This window comes from Phyllostomus hastatus, unplaced genomic scaffold (genome assembly GCF_019186645.2).
Source record: "Phyllostomus hastatus isolate PE091 unplaced genomic scaffold, TTU_PhHast_1.1 phas_contig_16, whole genome shotgun sequence".
Classification (NCBI taxonomy): Eukaryota; Metazoa; Chordata; class Mammalia; order Chiroptera; family Phyllostomidae; genus Phyllostomus; species Phyllostomus hastatus.
The window spans coordinates 22,176,247-22,197,023 of NW_025333643.1; the positions used below are offsets into that span (position 1 = coordinate 22,176,247).

A 20,777-nucleotide genomic window follows, 5' to 3' on the forward strand; every position below is an offset into this window, starting at 1 on the left:
GAACTCAGCCAGCAAGTGCCCTGGGTCACTGCTCCTCATATTCCTGGTGAGTCATTTGGGGATAGAGCTGAGGTACATTTCAAAGCCTGCACAGCCCTTCCAGCCTCCCATTATATCAGCAAATATGCTTGGAGAATAACAAATGATTTTTTATCCAATGATGGTGGATCATTCTTGGAGTACATATTTATAATCCATTCAATTGGAAATAGATTCGTAGATCAGTAGTTCCTGGAATCACCTCCTTTCCTCTTTGTGTCTGCTGGTGCACCCAGCAGAGAGTTAACCTTTTGAGAGTGTGACAATTGAGTTTCTCTATACTCTGCTGAAATCCCTAAAACATGGATGAGACAGGGAAATCACCCTTGTTAGAGTTCAAGGGCAATGAAGACAAATGGCTGTCAGATTTGAATTAGACTCCTAATCAGGTGACAGTAAAAATATTATTTAAAATTAAAGTTAAAAATTTCAGATGGGGATAGAGTAGGGAAAGGACACATTCCCTTTGGAAATGGAAAGGGCATTTCATATAATATTGTTATTCTTTACACCTCTAATTTTTTCTAAGCATATTTTTATAGCCATATGCTTCTTTTAAAAACTCTCAGACTTTCTAATGCTACTGAAATCAATAATATCTCACCCAGGACCTTGCAAAAGGTTTTTCTTGGCAAGAATTTCTCACTCTCTATACTGTCAAGGGGTGGTTCTGCAAATTTCATGCAGATTACACGTATGCTTTAGGTTGCTGCGTGCGTGTTTACAGGTGTTCAGAGTGGATGCTAAACGGTTACCAAAAAAACCCTTCGACCTCCAGGAGGGGAAAAGCTACCAAATAAACTGCATCCCCAATTAATACTTTAATTACCTGAAGCAAAAAGCAGGGAGGCATTTCTGTTAATGATACTGGGGAAGAACTTAATGATACTGGGGAAAAACTGGCAGCACTCACCGAAGGTTGTGCCTGCCTCAGGCCGGCTCACTGAGGACACTATGACGAACCCGAAGCCCTCGCTGTCCCCTCGGCGGATCTCCACGTCGTAGGGCTGCAGCGTGCTCACCACACCGCTGCCCCCTCCCCCGCCACTGCCGATGCCACTGGTGCTGCCGCTGCCTGAGCTCACCGTGTTCAGGGAGTTCTGACTGCCCTGTGGGGTGCGCTTGTCCTCGGTCAGGGAGGCGGGCTGCGTGCTGCTGTGGTGGGAAGAGGCTGGCGAGGGTACCTCCGTGTCTGCTTTGGGGGCTGTGCAAACAAAGTATGTGCCTCTCAGTAACCTGGCTGGGCCCAATGCATGCCCGCCATCCTTCCTCCTCCTCTCCCAACTGTGCATGGGCAAGAGGTCAGGAGGTTTACATGGCCTCACAGAATCCAGATAGAAGAATTTCAAATGGCTTCTTGGGAAAAGTATTTACTTCTCAGTATTTACTGACAATGACCCATGGAAAAATGCCAAAAAGGACAGCGAAATCGTTTCTCGTCTACAGCACACTAATGCGTCAATATCCACACTCAGATTCCAGCTGCAACACTCTGAAGTGTCCCCTGGGCGAAAATCAAAGGCAACCCAGAGGAAGTGCAGGTGTGCCCCATACCAAGGATGACCCCTAACCTCGCCTCAGAGAAGTGCCCAGGGCAGCACATTAATATTGCCGTTACCTAGAAGTCTCAGCCTACTCAGCTTTCCAAACATTTTCTGCTTTTGAGTTTTCCATCAGGCAAGAGATGGTAACTTGACAGTACCATTGAGGTTGCCATCCTGTGGGAAATCTGACATCTGTCAGAGGTATACTTCCTAGTTTCCAGGTGTCAATTATCTGCTCTGATCACACACTGGACCCATCAGCCTCCCTCAGCATTCCCGTTTTATAAAATCCCAGTTTGATTGCTTTGTCAGGTGACAGGGTAAAGCACTCCTAAACTGCCACAATCGTTGGTGGTACCAATTTATGTTTCATGACAAAACCAAAATGTGTTGTGCATAGCCTTGGATAAGACTACATTTATTCAAGAAATCTTGCCCTTCCCTAGATTTCTTTTTCACTGTAGTAAAATAGAAACATAAAATTTATCCTTTCAACTACTTTTAAGTGTACAGTTCAGTGGCATTAAGTAGTCACACTGTTGTGAAACCATCACCATCATCATCTCCAGAATTCTGTCACCACCTTCCAAAACTGAAACTCTGTACCCATTAAAGTCCAAGTCACTTTTTCCCTCTCCCCCAGCTCCTGGCAAACACCATTCTACTTTCTGACTCCATAAATCTGACTACCCTAGGTGCCACAAGAAAGTTGAATTATGTAACATTTGCATTTTTGTGACTAGTTTATCTCTTCATAGATTTAACATCTTTGACTGAGAGCTAAATACCCAAAATATTTAAGATTTTAAAAATAATTCTGAAATAGACAAAAATCACATTGCTCTACTATTTTTACTTAGTCCAGTGAAGTTAAAAAGTTTTCATCACACCTCAAAAGCTACTTGTGACTGACTGTTACTGGCAGCATGGAATACTATTTGCAGAAAGATTCTGAGGCCATAAGTGAGCATCAGGGACCTAAATGATTAACATTTTCCCACAGCTGCAGTAGGCAGGACTCTCACACTGGAACCTGACATCTTCATTCTGTAATGAATGATATACCATTTAAATGACTTACACTAGTTTGTTCTTTTTTTTTTGACAAGGTTCCAGTTGATTTTATCTGATAAGTATTTATTTGACTAATATTAAAACTACAGAGAATTCATATTATTTCATATCACACTTCTTCAGTAATTCAACTGATACAACACTGCTTCTACGGCCTCCTGAGTTCTGTCTTGGATATTTGGAGGTGGGGGCTGCAAACAAAGTTTAACCACCAACAGTGTGCTTTCAGGGAGCTGGAGAGTCAGTGGCAAAGACTGACACATGGTGAACTGTCATTACCTGGCAGATTCTGATATAGGAGTAAACCCTGATTCACAAGAATGGAAGGAAGTAAATGCTAAAATCTGGAGGCATTTGGAGGAAGGAGGGACTCTCCAAGGGTGTCACAGAGAAGGTTATATTTGAGTTGGGCCTGAAAGAATATGTAGTATTTTGAGAACTCAAGTACTTCGAAGCTTATAGGAGGAATGAATTAAGTATGACCTAGAAAGGGGCAGCTTTATACCTTTCTTATAGAGGAGAAAAAAATCTTGCATTAATAAATATTACTGTTGACAATAGAGTAACTTTTTTATGAGCTTATTTTGTGGCACAAACCTAATTTTTATTCTCTTAATTTGAAGTTACAATGCTCCTGACTGTCATAGTGACCTCTTTTGTTGAAAATTATCATCAGATGAAGAGGACAGCAAGGTTCTAGCTGGCGAGGTGTTGGGGGAAGTAATATAGTTTCAACTAGCCTTCTTCTAGAAGTCTTGGCTGAACAGGTACAAATGGCACATTGAAGTACTTTTGAATGACAGTAGTTTTGCAGTATTTGAGAGAAGTAAACTGTCTGGAAATTCTAAGCTTAGTCACATTTGCAAACATTTGCTAAAACAGATGCTTGAGGAGGCAGATACAGAAAGGGACCTTTTTCTGTGCATGAAGTGACAATGCTGTTGGAAGGAATGAATGAGAAACATACCTGAAAATACCACTTTACGCCGCACTGTGAGGTTGACATGGCCTTGCTTGGCGGCTTGTTGCATAAGCTGGACCACAAGCTGGTGTGATTTTCCAATTACTGGTGTCCCATCCACACAGATTAATTCATCCCCTGACCTGAGGCGGCCATCCGTATCAGCAGCACCCAGTGGTACGATGTGACCAATATAAATCTGTTGAGTAATTGGAGGATGGATAAAACATTGATCTTTTGGTTTGCTATTATACTGACAGCCTTCATATCTCTGAGAACATTTTAATCCATTCATTCATTCATGTCTGCATCCATGCCAGAAACATTCACTGAGTGCCCACTGGACACTAGGCATTGTGCTAGTACTACAACAGTTTTCACAAGGTGGGAAAAAACAACTTTTTCTTATCTGGTTCCATGACACTTATCCGTGGTGGTGATTCTCTTTTTCTCCTTTGCAAAATTAAATCACTTTTGTTTGCAAAATCCTTGTTCCTTTTCTATCTACCTAAGGACCCTCCTTTCAGAAAACTCTGCTAATTATAATACTACTTTCTTTAAAATCAAGCATTGTGACTTGCAATAGCAAATGCACAATAAATACTGTTAAATAAAGAAATGAATCAAGCAAAGTGTGGTCTGACACTCCCATTTCTGTACTCCCAGCACCTGTATCCAAGCAGTCTTTATGCAGTGCCTTGCTATTGTATTTACTTTCCACTAAACTTCAGTTGAAATATTTGTGTTTTCCTTGCCTTCTTGTTAGGTAATAATACTATAGCTACCTTTGCATGACCTGTATAGTTTACAAAGAACTTTGACAAAAAGACTTGTGAAAAATACGGACTCCAGAATCAGACCCTTTCCAGTCCTTCCATTTGCTAACTCTATAATCTTGGGGAAGTTAATTAATCTTTTTGTGTATTCACTTGCTGATAGAAAGTGGGGTAAATTGTGGGATAAATTCATGGATTTGAAGGATAAATGAGAGAATGTATGTTAAAATCCTTTGGCATAACATCTGGCACAGAGTAAGTACTCAATAAATAATAGTTATTTTATTACGATGAGAGAATTAATACTTTTCTTTAGTTTTCTTTTCCCCTTTCAAAAGAATTCTGTGATATAATCCTAAATTCATTCTAAAGATGAGGCCCAGCAAGGTTAAATGTCTCCTGATTCTTGTTTAGGATTCTTTCTCTTCTTTTGTAAAGAGGGGGGTCCTACTTTCCCTAATCTCTCATGATGCCTTGTGAAGTGCTCTCCCTGCTGGTGCTATTCAATACATGAAGGCAGTGGCAAATCTAACAGAATTGGCCATTGTTTTCTTAATTGATACCAATTCCTATTTAGCTGTTTGGTTTCATTTTCTTTGATGGGCTCTTCAGATGTATTAGCTCCCAGTTTTCACATATGTTAACATAAACCTTTTAGAAACTGGATCTAGTGAAACTGAGGATCCTTATATCTTTGATTAAATTTAGCTTTAAATCCTAGCCCTAGAAATCATCTCTCTGTGTGTCTATACCCCTCAGAGACTTAGCCTTTCCCCCAGGTAATCAGCAACCCCCAAGATGGCAGAAGACAGGAGCCCAGACCTGACTAGTGATCACAGGGGTCTGGACCTCTGGCACCATAAAGATAACATTTCGACCTAAGTTATGTTTCAGCTCCTGAGGCCTAAGTGGAACAATGCCCTGGCTATTTTCCCATGAGACTGGAAAGAGGGATGCCAGAACAGACCTCAGAGCTGTGCTCAAGACCTATAAGAAATGATGTACTACCCTTACCTCATCTCCCACCAATCAGCTCTCAGAACGACCCTGAACCCCTAACCCACTGTGTCTTGTGATTTTTCCCTGTATAACCTGTATCCTACATGCCCTCAGGGAGTTCGCTGTTTTGAATATTAGCTTCCTGCTCTCCTGAGTGGTGCCATTCATGATAAAATACCCAGTCTTTCTCTACTGCAATTCTCAGTGTCTAGTGTTTCACTCTGCTAGCACCGGGTAGATGAACTCTTCCTGTTCTCTAATATTAGTCTCTTCCCTCAAGACAAAAACATTTCTACAAAACCTAAGGAAAACCTCCACTGCCTGAGATGAAGCAGTGTTACACCTAGAGGGACTCCAATCATGGTGATTTGTTACTGCTGCCAATTTGCTTTGAAGTCTTAGAAAAGAACACTGGGAGAGGGAGGAGGGGAGGCAGAAGACTCACAGGTTCCCCTGGTTCATTTCCACCAAGAATCCTAAATCCAAATCCAGTCTCTTTTCTCCAGAGGAAGATATCCTGTTCTTGGTAATCTGGACCTAGAGAGGGGAGAAGGATAAGAGAGATTACTTCTCTGATCAAAGCAATCACACCCCTGAGATCACACAGTTACAGGACCAACACTGATGGTGCTGAGCAGATGACAGTTTTCTAACACAGACAAGGCAACAACAGAAACTGGATGTGAAGTAATGGAGGATGCTGGGTGAAAGGGAACAATGGGAGTAGTCATTGAGCCCTAAGTTTTTTCAAAAGACTAATCAACTGTTTGATAATTCCTAATCAAGACCAAGTCATGATCTCTGACTAAGCCAGAAATCAGCATTGACTGCTCTCCTCGGCACTGTTCAAGGAGACTTAATTAAAATCATCATGTGCTGTACTGCACTGTGGATGCCCCTGTCCAAGAGAGAGATGCCGAGTCAGAGCGACCTCTGAAGCAGGGGCTGGCTCGGCAGACTTAGGAGGCCCGTTAAGTCGCCTGATGTTATAGCAACTAAAAAAGAGACAAAAAGCTTGCAATAAAGTGTTCCCTTAAAAAAATTACTTCTTTTTCCTTTAAAGTAATCAAGACCAGCAATGCCAGTAATTTGATTTGTTAGATCATCTTTGCCAAAAAAAAGTTAGTCTTAAACATGCTAATATTTCCAAATTTGCAAAGTTTACTATGGTTTCAGTACTATTACCAAAAAGTAGCCAGACTTCCATAACCTAAGATTTATGGTGACAACAAATTGTTCTACATCAAGCCCTGGCTGGCATAGCTCAGTGGATTGAGCGCGGGCTGCAAACCAAAGTGCCGCAGGTTCAATTCCCAGTCAGGGTACATGCCTGGGTTGCAGGCCATGACCCCCAGCAACCTCACATTGATGTCTCTCTCTCTCTCTCTTTCTCCCTCCATTCCCTCTCTAAAAATAAATAAATAAATAAATAAATAAATAAATAAATAAATAAATCTTTAAAAAATTGTTCTGCATCAATGAACCATACTTCATTGTTAAAACGACTGACTGCTTTACTCCTGAGCTTGCTGTAGTGTTTCAACATTCAAAGTATTAGTTTATTATCAAATAACTTGATATTTTACTTTTAAAACTCAATAGTTCAGGGTTTAAATTTTTTTAAATCTCGTATTTAAAAAATAAAAGCAATTTTCATAAAAACATGCTCACTTTACATGAAATTGTTCTATATACCACTGTGTTAAAGGTAATAAAAGGGTTATTTCTATTTAATTTTTATTTAATACTTTAATATGTAGTGTTTTATAGTCTGTAAAATGACATATCTTTTATTTAAAGAGAAAAAATATAGTTTAATGGCAGAGAATCTTAAAGAATTTCAAATACCGTTCTACACACTTTCTGCTCTATTTAATTAATTGGATTTTGGGCTGAAGCAGTGTATGGGCCTGAGCATTTAGCTCTCATCACCTCCAGTCTGTACGATAGAACAGGGAGTAGGGCAGCGGTGTTTATATTTCAAACTAGTGAGAGCTATCCCTCTTCAGTGACTTGTTTACAAGCTTAAATGTACAGTGACTGAGTGTGCCAAGAAAGAATCAGCTAGGTAAACAGGTGAATACATGTCAGAGGTTTGAATCCGGTATTTTGCTTGAGCTATCTTAATGCCATGGCTTTCAACCATGCTTTTCATCCAATGCTTTTTTATTATAATTGCCGAGGCTAAGCTGTAAGACACCATGGGACATGGAGTTAAGCTACATCATGGCACTCCCATAAATGATTTGAGAATGATATTTTCTTGAGCATACGAAGGAAACATTTTCTTTCTGTTTGAGTAGCTGGCTAAAGGATATTTACTGTAATGGACTCACTGCAACTACAAATTAAATCAAGTTAGGTTTCCATCTTTGTTTCCTCTAAGCAGAGGATTATTACCAAAACAGGCCACAGGGCTTCCCAGGCAGCACCAGGGCCCAGGTAGAGTCGGCCTGAGTCTGCGGGGCCTTTCTGCGAACAAGGAAACGGACTCTGCAGAGACTGCAGCCCATCCACACCCATTTTTCCCAGCATCATTTAACCCAGGAACACTCACTTGTCCTACAATGACACCAAATGTAGCACATTTTTGCCTTATACTGTTCAGTTAGGTGTAAGCTAGCACTGTCTGGGTGGCTGTAGCCAATTGACTTGGACTTATCATACAGGTTAGTCCATAGGAGAAAAGCATCTGTCTTTCTCTATGAATCAGTGGGAAATGGCAAATTTATTAAAAAGCTTCCTATTGAAAAACAAGATGCCCAATGACACCAAGACTGTTGAGGACTCCAGTGATGAGCCAGAAAAACAGAGACACAAACACAATACACCAACACACAGAGATATTGCAAAGAAAGTCTTTTGGCACCTCAGTTTTGGCATTTTAACAATTATACTCTTCTTCCACCAACCAAATGCCAGGTACACAAGTGTGTAACTTTGGTGATAAAGTGGTGCTGCCACATAGAGAATTACAGAATTTTTTTTTGTGCATCCTCATCTGCCAGGGGCACTGAGGTTTCTAAAGTACTCCCCCAACAGGGTTTGTTCTCTTCTTGATTTCAGGCAGATTCCATTATAATTACATTTTTAGGAAGTAGCAGGGTAGAACCATCTTTCTGATGTTTTTATCACTTTGCTTTTCTTTTCAGTGAGGCTAAATAAAAAAGGCTAAGAAAACCTTGTCCAGCTTTCTTCACTTTTAAGCCCTTGCATAGGAGACAATCTCAGCAGTGAATATCCTTTGGTAATGCAAGCAACAACTGAATAAAGTGGCGAAAGACTTCCTTTGATAATTAGAAAGAATGGAATCACCAGGTATGCAGAGAAACCTCTCAGTGTCTCCATTACTACAGAACACACATTTTCAGACTTAGCAAAAAACATGCCCATCATTTTTTATTTTATCTTTTCTTTGGTCCATGCCTGGTCCACAAGAATAGCAAAACGTTTTTGTTCATGGCATTTCTCTTTCTGAGTTTCTCCCCAGCCCCCCAGACCAATGGGAACATCAAACAGGATGGATATAATGAAGAAAAAATTTTCAGTGAATCCTTACTCTGACATTCTCCAAAATTCGTGGAATTGATTTCTCTCTCTCTTTCACCCTTGCTCAATCCCGATGCTGGCGAAGGTGACATAGCTGGAATATTAATTTCACAATTTTGCAAAGCTTAATGCATGTGGTTTCTCTTAGTTCATGTTAATTTCGTTTTGATTGATAAGGAACGTGCAGTTAAGCTTTCACAGTAAAGGTCATGGCTGCTGTGAAGTTTAAAAGACTACAGTTTGATTCTGCTTTATTTTTTATCCCATGGTGCTTTTCTTGTCAAAAAGCTAGAAATTACTATTGTAGTGTTGGAAATTTCATTGAACTCCCATTACCATCTAAGACTCTTCATATTTAATTAAACCCCAAAGTGTACATTCTTGTATGACTGTTTTAATCATGTCATAAATTTTAGAGTCATCTAAACACTTATTTCTTTTAAAAAAATTGAGTATACTTTTTTAACTGCCACACTGTGGCACTTATTTGTTCCTGATGGAATACATTCCTGTGCTAATACCTGTTCAGGTGAATTCTATGCAGTTCAACCAGGACGGCTTTTTATTTGGAGGCGCAAATCATCAGATCTGGCCAAGGTTGAACACACACAAATGAGAGCTGTCATAATAGCTCTTAAAATCTCGAAGTGCACACAAGGCTCCTTAAACTCACTTCGAGGAAGAAGCCTGTCCACCAGTTCCAAATACGTAAACACGTCTCCACGGAGCAGTGCAGCTTTACCTTGGTTAATATGACAGCTTGGATGTTTTTTTCTTTCCAAACTAGTTTGTAAACAGGCAAAATTTCAATGGGAAGTTTTAGACTTTCTTTCAGAGTAAACACTAGTGGATACTATCTGGTCCTGAACATTAACCAGTATGATTGCATCAATGTCATTTTTCAAAACATTCATACAATAGGTATGTTACCTGGAGAAAACACAAAACTGGCAATGAGGCTTTTAAAGGACTTTCATACTTGCCTTTGTTTTTAATTAAACATGTAAGCCCTTCAGAGGGGTTTATTAATACATCTGTAATTCCAGATTGACTCATTGGACACTGCTGTTTTGACAGATGGCCGTATCAAGAATATTTTGCACAGTAGTTAGACCATGTGAGGGAAATGGATCAGACTGTATCAGTCTTCACATTGCCCTTCATAATAAAATGAAATATAAGGAAAATATATTTTCCCCTGAAAAGGGGTATAAATTAAGGGTACACTTAAGGTATTAGGACTGACTTCAATTTTCTAGGAGTACTTTGCTTATTGTAATGTCTTGGGGGAAGGGGCAGCAAATCACATCTTAGGCTACACATTTTTTTTCTTCAAAAAACAAGATAAAAAACAACCAAGGGAATATCAGAAACATGTTGGGGATGAAGCAAAATACTAAATAAAAGGCAAGATTGACGTAGGCTCAGTCACAGCACTGGTACTATGAAAAGTAGGAAATCTGTGACAGACTCAGAATAATTACCATTGTGGGAAAAAGTCTCATTGTTACTCTCATTTAGCAGCTAGGAAGAAACCCAAGCAAATCTTAACATCAGTTACATAACTACAATCACTCCATTACCGAGTCTCCAGTCACCAAACAGAAATCGATTGTCACTTGTGCTGCTGGATCCTTCAGGTGGCAAAGAAAGGGGAGATGCGAAACCAGCCCCACCCCAAATGTTTCAGTTTGCCTGCCCCCTGAGCAATTCTGATGCTTAAGGTGTCTGGCTGTGGCAAGATTCTTAGTGTTTGGGGAGTGGGGTGAAAACATTTTTTTAAAAAAATGGATTACATACTAAATTCTGAAGAAATTTTGCTTCCATCAGGGTAAAAATGGCATTTGAGCTGCAGCTTCCTGTTAACTGGATGCATTAGCATCACCTGTCAACTGTGATGTTCCCACCAGTGCTTCAGAATGCGATTTATTTTATCACAAAAAGATTCCTATAGTCCTAAATGTGCGCTGTACTGAGAAAAGCAGAGGCATGGTCCATAACGCAGCATCTCAACATCAACAGAAGTTGGGCCATTGATTGGAGAAGCCACATGGTTATGAGAATTCTCAAACATCCTCTTTGGAACACAATTCTTCAATGAACTTGCTACAGTTTGTGAGAACAGACTCCAGGTCCATAACTCAGAAACTACTGCTTCTGAGAGACGTTCCAAAAGGGGCTGCCAGGGTTACGGTCTTCCAGGGTCTTTCCAGTCCAGGGATGAAATAAATCCCTTCCCAAATTATGTGGCTTTTGTTGGCATAGAGAACCCTTAGCCAAAATAGCCTATTTAATTCCACACACTGTTAGGAGAAAAGGGCAATATTTCCCCTTGAGGAGGAAATGATGGAGAGACCCCTGAGTGACTTCTAAAATTTGATAATCAGCTAGACTCCAACTTGCCTTGTGCAACTGTTGAAACGTAACTGCTGAAATGCACCCAGTAGTGTGGCCAACTTTCCTTCTCAGACAGGGATGCTGGCTTTGTTCCCATTTTGTGTTTTGTTTGGGTCACAGAGGAGTTCCTCCAGCCAGCCAGGGAAATGCTTCCTAGCCACATCTGAGGGGGTGTGCCAGAGCTGGGGCACCTGCCCCTGTCCCACCTCCTCTGTGCCTCACTCTCCAGGGGCCTCTGGAGAGGTAGCACACCTGTGTTGAGGGGGAGGGGCAAAGAGGATGTGCTAAACAATTCTCTTTTCCCTTCCAGTTTTGTTCAGACCCTTTACCAAATGCCTCCTTCATCCTTAAACATTCTCTCCTATTCCAGTCCAACAAGGGAAAATGAAGTACATGACCTCCATAGTTGCTTCATACTGACCAATCATCCTCAGGAGAAAAGGTCAGCAATAGCAACAGCCAAAAAAGGACCTGTTTGTATGCCCCCAAATTAAAGCATTTTAGGGACTTTCATCAGTGATAAATTAAATGAATATTTTTATGGTGAACAGTCTTTGGAAATCACTTCATAATAAAGTTAATATTTTGTTTATAAGAATCAAAAAGTTATGATGCATGCCATCACTAGCTCGTATTTATTGGAATTGTAAAGCCAGAGGAACATAATTAAAACCACAGTATAAATAATTAAAGTACAAACCACTCAAATTTTTTTAAGGGGAATGTTTAGAAAAAGACTGATAATATTGGTAAAAAAAATACCAGTATTCTTAAAAACTAAGAAACCACTAAGAAAGAACTTAATTTCATCTCATTACTCCTGCAATCTGAACCAATCATATTTATGTTGTATTGTACATCAGAGCTGTTTAACAAGAGCATGCTATAATCTCCACACAGGGGAGAATTAATGAGACAGCAGTTCTTATCTGCTACTTCTTTAAACTGAAAAGAAAAAGAAATCCATTATTATCCAGGCCCTTTATTTGATGGCCATCCATATCTGCCCCTCCCCAAACTGGACATAATGGAGCCCCCATGACTATCCAGCAGATTCTTTCACTGCTGAGAAGCGTTCACCTCTCACCTCGGTTCAGTCTACACACTGAAAATCTATTTTTAATAAGCCTCGAGAGAGAGTTGAAGCCCTGGAGTGGGGTCGCAGAAAGGCAGCAGCCAGAGTGCTACTCACGTCGGCTTTCATACATGCTCCTGGACTGGGCCCAGATTTTGAAAGGATCTGGTTTTTTCTGCCCAGTGCTGTCGGTCTGATCTGGAGCCGGGGCCTCTGCGGGTGGGTACTCAGGGAGCACCTGTGTGCTGTGGCTGGGGGACGCTGTGTGCAGGCTTCGGTGGCTGGAAACACTGTGTTGGGAACTGTTCTGGCTGTCTTTTCTTTCCAGAGGTTGCTGAAAGTGAGTGAGTGAGAAGGGCAAGAACAGAAGATTACTGTTGGTTCTCTAAGTGGGTGTTTTCCCTCAGTTTGTCTTTGTTCAGCATTTCTGCACACACATACACAAACACATCAACAACACTTTGGCTTCCACCTTCCTCCAGCCAATGCTGAATGCAGATAAAACCCCAAGTGATCAGCTCACGGAGAGGGGGTGGGCCAGATGCAAAGACATAATCACAAATTGTACTGCCCTCTGGGCTGTGGCAGAAAACAAATCCAATTTTCATCAAAGGTTCTTGGCTAAGACACTGGGCTAATTTATGATGAGATGTCTCAGTCTTAACATCCTCATTTTTTCACAAAATGTGTGACACAAAATACCACTAGTAGTTAAATATAAGGCTATGATATCCAAAAGAAATACAACCAGTGCCAAAAACCGTTTGGGATTCCATGTCTTTTATTATTCTTTCAATGATAAAATACCTGTCTCTAATCTAAGGGTTTGCCATCAGTTTTTGTGGACTGTAAGAAAAGGAGATTAGATCTTTTAAAAATCACTATGTGTGCACTTGAACTTATAAGTATATAAATAACTATTATATGAAGAGCTGTCATAATTCTTAGGTGATCAGTTTTGCAGGTATCAATTCACGTCTTTATCTCCTGATACTACTGTTGGTTCTTTATATACAGATTGAACTCAAGGAGTCAGCCTTCTTAGATCTATACTCTGTCCAAAGTCCAAGAAGTATTCTAAGGGAAAGCATATCATTTAAGTTTCAACAAAATAAGCAATTCCTTAAAACATACCCAGCAAATGACCCTTACCATTTTATGAAATGTTCTTTATTTGAATGGGGAGCAAAAACTAAGGGGAGGATATGAAATAATTTCAGTTCTTATTTTCTCCAGTAGAAGATTTGTAAGCCCAGTTGTTTGGTTTCCCCTATTCCAAATTAAACCCTGAGATCTTGTCCCTCACATGATGGATACTATGTCCCTAGACTTACCTGCTAAAGAGCATCCTGAAGGGACAGAAGACAGGAAAGGGAATCTCTGTCCTCTCTTATGGCTCTTGTACAGCTCATGATTTTGAACTACTTTATAAGATCTTTGGCTCAGAGCATTCTGGGTCTCTATAGTTATTTACAGAATCAAAATCTTCCCCTTGGTCTTCAATGAATCTTATCAATAGTTCTTTGCTTTCTCCCTAGGCATCCTCCAGTTTTCATTCCCCATATTGATGGAAGTTTCCAAGGTCCCTTTCATTTAAAACTCAGGTCTCTCTGCCCCTCCCTGCCCAGTCCTTAATTTAAAATAAGTATCTGAAGAAAGCCCATGGAGGACAAAAGCTTCATTTGCCCTTGACAATTACAGATTACAATTTGAAATCAGGTTTTGGCAAGGATTCAAAGTTGAGGAAAATTGGGCATGCATTTAATAAAGGTAAGATAGACAACTGAAAATTTTCTTCTGTGTGCCTTTGGCAGAAATTTGAGAACCATATTCTACACTAGCAGAGAGGTCTTGGTAGACTGTGGGAGGGGTCTGACTCCGGACACACTCTGTGGGGGGGGATGTTGGGAAAAGCATAGTTTGGGTGCTGACAAACACCATCAGAGACCCAGGAATCATCCTTCTCTTGGAGGATAAATTACTCATCTCAGACATGGGTGGATCAGCATTCCAAAGACTTGGAATAGAACCTGGTTCTGCCAACTTCCAACAGCACCCTCCCCAGCAGCGAATTCAGCTCTTTGGGCCAGCTGTCTGATTTCTGCCCCAGAAAGTCAATACCTGCCTTCTTGCTTCCCCTGGAGGGCATGCTGAAGATTTTCAGAATCAAAAAACATCAATGGCAGATATAATCTCCATTCTCTTTTTCAAGTACATAGGAATTTGTTTTTCTCTTCATGTGATCATTACCAGGGTGGTCTTTAAAAACCAGCAGGAGCAGCACCAGCCCGGTTTGGGTGTGAACACACATTAGCATAAACAGAAGGACCTGGAATCCCGGGTGGGCTTTCCTCCCTCTCCATACTTTCCTGTGTTGCCTACTTTTAATTAGAATGCAGAGAATGCTTTCTATCATTGACACAAAATTTAAAGCTATTTTCATTTTGAAATTAACCTTGGTAACAAAAATTAATGGGAATTATTACTTCTATTTTTACATTTTGGTGGTACTTTGTTTTTGGTCACCTCTGCGGTGAGGGAAGATTTTAAATGTAAAAGCAAATAATTCAATAAAGGACCTCCCCATTTACCCTGGGAGTTGCTTCCCTTCCTTCAAACGCCCACCCTCTCTTGGTCCCTCAAATTAGTAAATGCCACATTGTGGGGTCTGTCTCCCTGACACTACCTTCAGTTCGCAATTAAGTCTCTCTGATCTTTGAAGCTCCAGTTTCCTTCAGGTTTACACTACTCTTTACAAAGTCTCTTGGGGACCCCAGGTGAGCTGCACTGCAGGCTTACCTGAGGGATACATCACACTTCTTCCTTCCTGGGGTTACTCTGTAGTCCCTGGAACCTCAACTTTAACCTCTTCCATTTGTTCCCTCTTCCTGAACTGGAAGAAAATCTTTCTGGCAACCCTGCCCACCAGAGGGAGTCTGATAAAGGCTGGGCCTTTTTCCTGCTGAGAATGCACATGAGCTTCTCCACGTGTACCCACAATGCACACAGAGTCTGCACATTTCCTCCTGGGTTTTAAGACCCTTCCCCAGCTGGTTCACGGTAACTAATCTCTGACATGGAGGACTGGACCTCCTTAAATTAATTGAAGATGTAGTTTTGCTATAAACACAGGTGCAAATGAAGTCTAGTGAACACAGTTTGAGCCATTTTTTAAATTTTAATGCCCCTTCTCACCTCCCCAATAAATGAGTCATATAGGTCTAATTTAACACCAAATGACAGATACAGTTGGAAACAAGTTTGGAAAACTGCCTCACAATCAAGTTGCACTTCTGCAACCCTTTTAAATGTCATCTAAACTTGGTTCTTAAATTTGGAAAAGAAAAAGTAAAGCAGCATCTTCATAACATGCCCTAAAAACTGTCACACTGGGGCTTTCGTGAACTGGCACGTTTGTATCTACTTAGAAGGCTAAATACATATAATGGTCTGGACGCTTGTGGTATTTTCCCCTAGGTAAGATTGACCTCACTTTGTTTCTTCTCAAGTTCAATTATGAAAACTACTTAATTTGAAGATGCATTTTGTATTTAATATTTAGCTGGCACTCTGGGCTTTCTGAAGTTTTATGTTCTCTATATACAAAAAAGTACAAAAATACGCCTTTTTATTTTCTGTGAGCATGATAATTAGCTTTGGCAGTGTCTTTTATCGGGTCAGAGCCCAGAATTGTCCAGGAGAAAAGCTGTGTCTGTGTTTATATCTCCAATCTCAGTCAACTGGCGTGCCCTTCAGCAGGCTGCATCATGTCCCGGAAGACTTGGGGCATGAGAACACACTCACTTCTGAATTAGTTATGAGACCAGGATCAGATCTGCATCTAATGTGATTGGCTTTCACCTCATTTTCTAGGTGAAAAACTGGCCCAAAGACAAATACCTGTAGACAAAGATGCACTTTCAAGCCTGTTGCAGTAATGAATGCAAACTAAGAATCGGGGTGGAGGGAGCACCCGGTCCAACAATGACAGGACACCCAGCCTGGGTCCTCCTCCTGAGTAACTAACTAGCTTCAATATATTTATTCCCTCCTCCAACAAGTACAGAGTGACCACCTACTGCGAGTCAGATTCTAAGATAAGCAGTATGTAAATGAGAAAGAGATGGTAGCTGCGCTGTTAGAATATATACCTCTGTGTGTATGTAGGGTTGTGTGTGTGTTTGTATGTATAGATAAATATTAATCAAATAACTGTAACAGACTGGTAACAACATAATGCAGTGCCCTTTAGCTAGGTAACAAGAGGCTTCCTAAAGAACATTCCATTAATGGAAGCAGCATGTGCTAAGTCTTCAAAGCAAAATGGGTTTGGAGTGTTTGAGAATAGAGAGAAGGCTAGTGTGGCACAGGAAGGGGCCGGGGCAGTCTTAGATGAACTTGGAGATGAAACAGTGTAAGGGCCTTGTGGGCTACTTTAAGGACACCGAGTTTCATTCTTAGTTCAGGGGAGGAGGAATTGTATTAACAACAGGAAAGCAGGCATGCACCAGGAGCCACCTTGCATCCAGAAAGTTTGGTCTGGCTACTGGGTGGTGTAAAGGTTGGTGGGGAAGGGAGAGAAAGCAGAGAGCAGTCAGGAATCTACTGTGTGTCCAGGGCAGGAGCCCAACAAGGTTTACACGATGGGAGTGGTAGTGATGAGGCAGAGGGACAAGTGAAGTTAAAAGACATTTGTTGCGAGAGTCAATAGGGACTGCTCACAGACTGAACAGGGGACAGGGCAGGAGGAGGAAGAAGAGATCTCACAAACATAGTCATTCAATTCCCATGTTCTGGCTTTAGTAACTGGTTGGAAAGGGTTGCCATGTATTGAGACGAGTATTTCCAATGCTCTGTTGTCACTGTGCTGATATTTTTGAATCAAGAGTTTAATTTCTGAATGTAAAATCAGAACCAACTAGGAAAAAAGAAATGGGCTTGATTTTGAAAACTCCATTGAGTCCTTGGCCACATACTAGCCATAAGACTTTTAAAGATAAAATCGTACCAATCTCCCTATAATGAATGATTTCCTTACTACTGACAGGCCAGGGAGATCGGGAAGATGCAATGGTCTTGATAAACAGAAATAGGAAAAAAAATCAGTTCATCAGTATTTCACAGAATTATTTTGAAATGAAGGTACTTATAAAGTGAGCTGAAAATATTCGCTTGGAAGAGCAAATGAATATAGACAGCACTTAGGAGCTTTAATGATGAAAAGAATTCATATAGCTTAAAAATGACAAATTGATACATTTTAAAACAAAATTATTTACAGTTCACTTATCTGCCAAGATTGAAGGCCACTGCAGCAATTTACATGGACAACAGGAAAAACTCCAAGTGCTGATGCGATATTAGGCCAATGTCATTAAAGGTTGTACGGAAATCAGAGACTCAAATACAAGGCAAAGCAGCTGATGGTCCTTGTTTTGGGCTCTTTCTTTTATTATTCATAGGCCTAAGTCAAACAACTTCTTCCAAAAAGGCAGGCAAGAGGAATTAATGGAGAAGAAAAGGGAGGTATTGACTGGATATGAAAATGAATTTTAGTTCACACTGAATGTAAAGCATCTAACACAACTGGCAAGTCTATTTTCTAGGGCTGCAAAGGGTGGAGGGTATGAGTTGATGTGGGAGGTGAGAGACAAGGAGGCTTATTTAAGTCCTTCTCCCATCCACTCCTCACCTTGCAGCCTGCAGGAACTTTTGACGGGTTGTATTATTGCCTTGGCTGAAGGACAAGTGGCATCAGAGTCCTGCTGACAACCGGGAGAGTTTCAGAAAGAGGCAGGACACATAAAACTGGATGAGTCATCCTGGGTTCACTCACGGTGCACGGGTATCTTAGAGAGCTCTCCCTGACGTCTCTTAGTGACTAGTAGTCAGTGAAGTCCTTACAATCCTTCCCAGGGGAAAGGAACAGAAGACAATGGAACAGAAACCTGTCACCACAGCTAGCTTTCAACTTGCTGGATTTGCAAGAGGTTGTTGGAGAGACTGCCTTTCCCCTAATTCAGTGACCCCCTTGTAAAGACTCTACATGAGAAGTTTTTTAGTAACTGGGAACATTGTATCTCCTTAGTGAACATCGTTTGCTTTCTTTGATCTGACACAGTAAATAATGTGGTTTCCTACATTGCTCAGGCTGCTAGTGAACTTGAAAGAACTCCACAGCTCAATCACAGCACCTAACTCAATTATGGGTCTTTTTATGGCTTTATATGACTATGGAACTTAGGTTATTACAATTCAGAGCTGAATGATTTTCATTAAAGTTTGTACTTGGTTCTGCTTTGTCGACTTGTGAAAGTATATGCTCATCAGACTTTAAGCCCCGTGACGAGGGTCTATGTTGATCTGTCTGTTCGTGTGGCTGTTGGTCTCTCCTCAGTGGCAGGAGGGGAGGACTGTCTTCTGTTTTAGTTCTTGTTGTATACCAGCATTGGTCTGACAGAGAAGGTACTCAGTTAACATTTATTGTTGGAACAGAAGCATTACAACATTTTGGTGATTTGTGACAATGAATCTATTTTTTGAAAGTAACAATTAATACAGTTTGTGTTTGTAAGCTCCAAAAACAAAGGTACCGTGACATCTTATTTATTATAGCTTCTCAGTGCCCCACACAAAACCTGGCACTTTGTAGGTTGTCCATTTATTTGCTAAATAAATGAATGGATATTTGAATTAATGAATAAAAGGTAAATGTACTGGTAGATAAATGGATAGATGGCAGTTGGACAGATGGACAAGTGGACAGATGAAGGAAGGGAGAAACAGAAGTACAAGTGAGAGATGAACAAGTGAGAAAACATAAATGGATATTAACTTAAAATTCAGAGTTTTCTATGATATGTAGAGTTTTAGATTCTCACACACAAAATCTTTGTGTGTGATCTAGACCAACACTCTGCCACATGAGTTTCCAGTCAGGGGGATTATGCTGGACCACAGAATTGGTCTCCTAGTAGGATCTAAAACCTGACAGCAAATATGTCTTATTCTTGTCCCTGCCATTTGGCAGGAAAATTTGATGTTCTGGATGTCCCAGCATTAAATTAATACAATTTTATTAAGACAGTGCCATTGTTCCCAGTGAGGCTATAAACCATAAAGTCAACATTTAAACTAAATGTAGTAGGTGAAATTGCTTATTAAGAATTAACTATCAAGGCCACCCAGGAGAGGAGCCTAGATCAAAAAGATAAGTCCTTCTGTTCTAATAAAAACCCAACTACTTAATTACTAAAAGCACTATTTTTTAAAAAAAGTCATGAGGGCAAAAAGAAGCTGTCAGTCATATGAGCAAGCCAACAATGTCAGGAGCCTCTAAAAGAAGAGAAAAACACATGTTGCTGGGTAAGACAGTATGTTCACAGAGCTGATGGTGAATCTAAGCGCATCACATCCCAGGCATTTCACTCCACAGCCTGCAAACCTGGCCTCGCCTGTCATTACATGAATGCCTGTCCAGGACCAAGACATGCAGCATCCCGTGGATTCCCTCAGACCCCACTAGAAAAACCCCATGCTCATCTGTCTCTCTGGCAGGGCATCACTGAAATTCAGACTGGGAAAGGAAAACAGCATTCAGCCCACCTGTACAGTGCTCTAACTGATCACAGATGTCAGCCATGCTCCACTGGCGGCAACAGACATTGGCTGAAATACCCCAAATTTTGTACAGCAGGTGCCTGAGTGTGCCAGCAGTGCTGTGAAAACCATCATCCCTGTCCTGGCACAGATATCAGGTAAGGACTGGGGGCTTGTTCTTTTCTAACCCAGCAGCACTCCAGCCTCTTGGCTTCAGGTAATTAAGAGCCAGCAGACTGTGGGCAAAGCAGTTGAGAGAGCGTTTTTCCTAGGAATGCAGTCTGAGTAATTGGCTTGCTCTTGCTAATGACATGGCTTCTACAAAAATAAACTGTCACAGGGAATTCTTTCAGCTGACTCTGAATGCAGGCTCTATACCTGTCTGATACCCTTGAGTGCAGCAAGGAATTCCAAAACACTTTGGGGAAGAAGAGTCACAAATGAATCTACAAAAATCCTCGTGCACGGTAAGTTTGAATGGGATGCAGAATGAAAGGAACACCATGCCACTTGATGTCCTGTGCAAAACTGCTGAATCTCCCCCAGTATGCTCCTGGCCAAGACTCCGTTCCATGTTGGTGTGTAAAATAAGTCTATCGTGTAGCATGGCTGAGGGTGGGGGAAAAAGGAGTGGCTCCTGCTAACTCAAGCTCGTGTGATACATCCTCCAGATTTCTCTTTTCTGTAGGCTGAACAGGTTCCTGACTGACCCAAGGATGGGAAGACCCATGTGCATGCGTACACACACACAGGCTCTGGCATCT

The 20,777-nt window shown here is 40.9% G+C and overlaps 1 protein-coding gene across 20 annotated transcripts in view; it reads right to left on the bottom strand.

The window, feature by feature from the left end:
• Positions 1 to 20,777, bottom strand: part of MAGI1 (membrane associated guanylate kinase, WW and PDZ domain containing 1) — a 607,797-nt gene that overhangs the window by 20,643 nt on the left and 566,377 nt on the right. For 14 of the 20 annotated variants that reach the window (XM_045832039.1, XM_045832038.1, XM_045832030.1 and 11 more), the window contains 5 exons: positions 12,532 to 12,748; positions 8,953 to 9,036; positions 5,839 to 5,930; positions 3,625 to 3,817; positions 953 to 1,243 (listed from right to left, as the gene is read on the bottom strand). In XM_045832039.1, coding sequence (XP_045687995.1) covers positions 953 to 1,243; positions 3,625 to 3,817; positions 5,839 to 5,930; positions 8,953 to 9,036; positions 12,532 to 12,748 — 877 coding nt within the window. The remainder of the gene's footprint in view (positions 1 to 952; positions 1,244 to 3,624; positions 3,818 to 5,838; positions 5,931 to 8,952; positions 9,037 to 12,531; positions 12,749 to 20,777) is intronic. The other 6 variants (XM_045832036.1, XM_045832046.1, XM_045832037.1 and 3 more) reach the window with 3 other exon arrangements.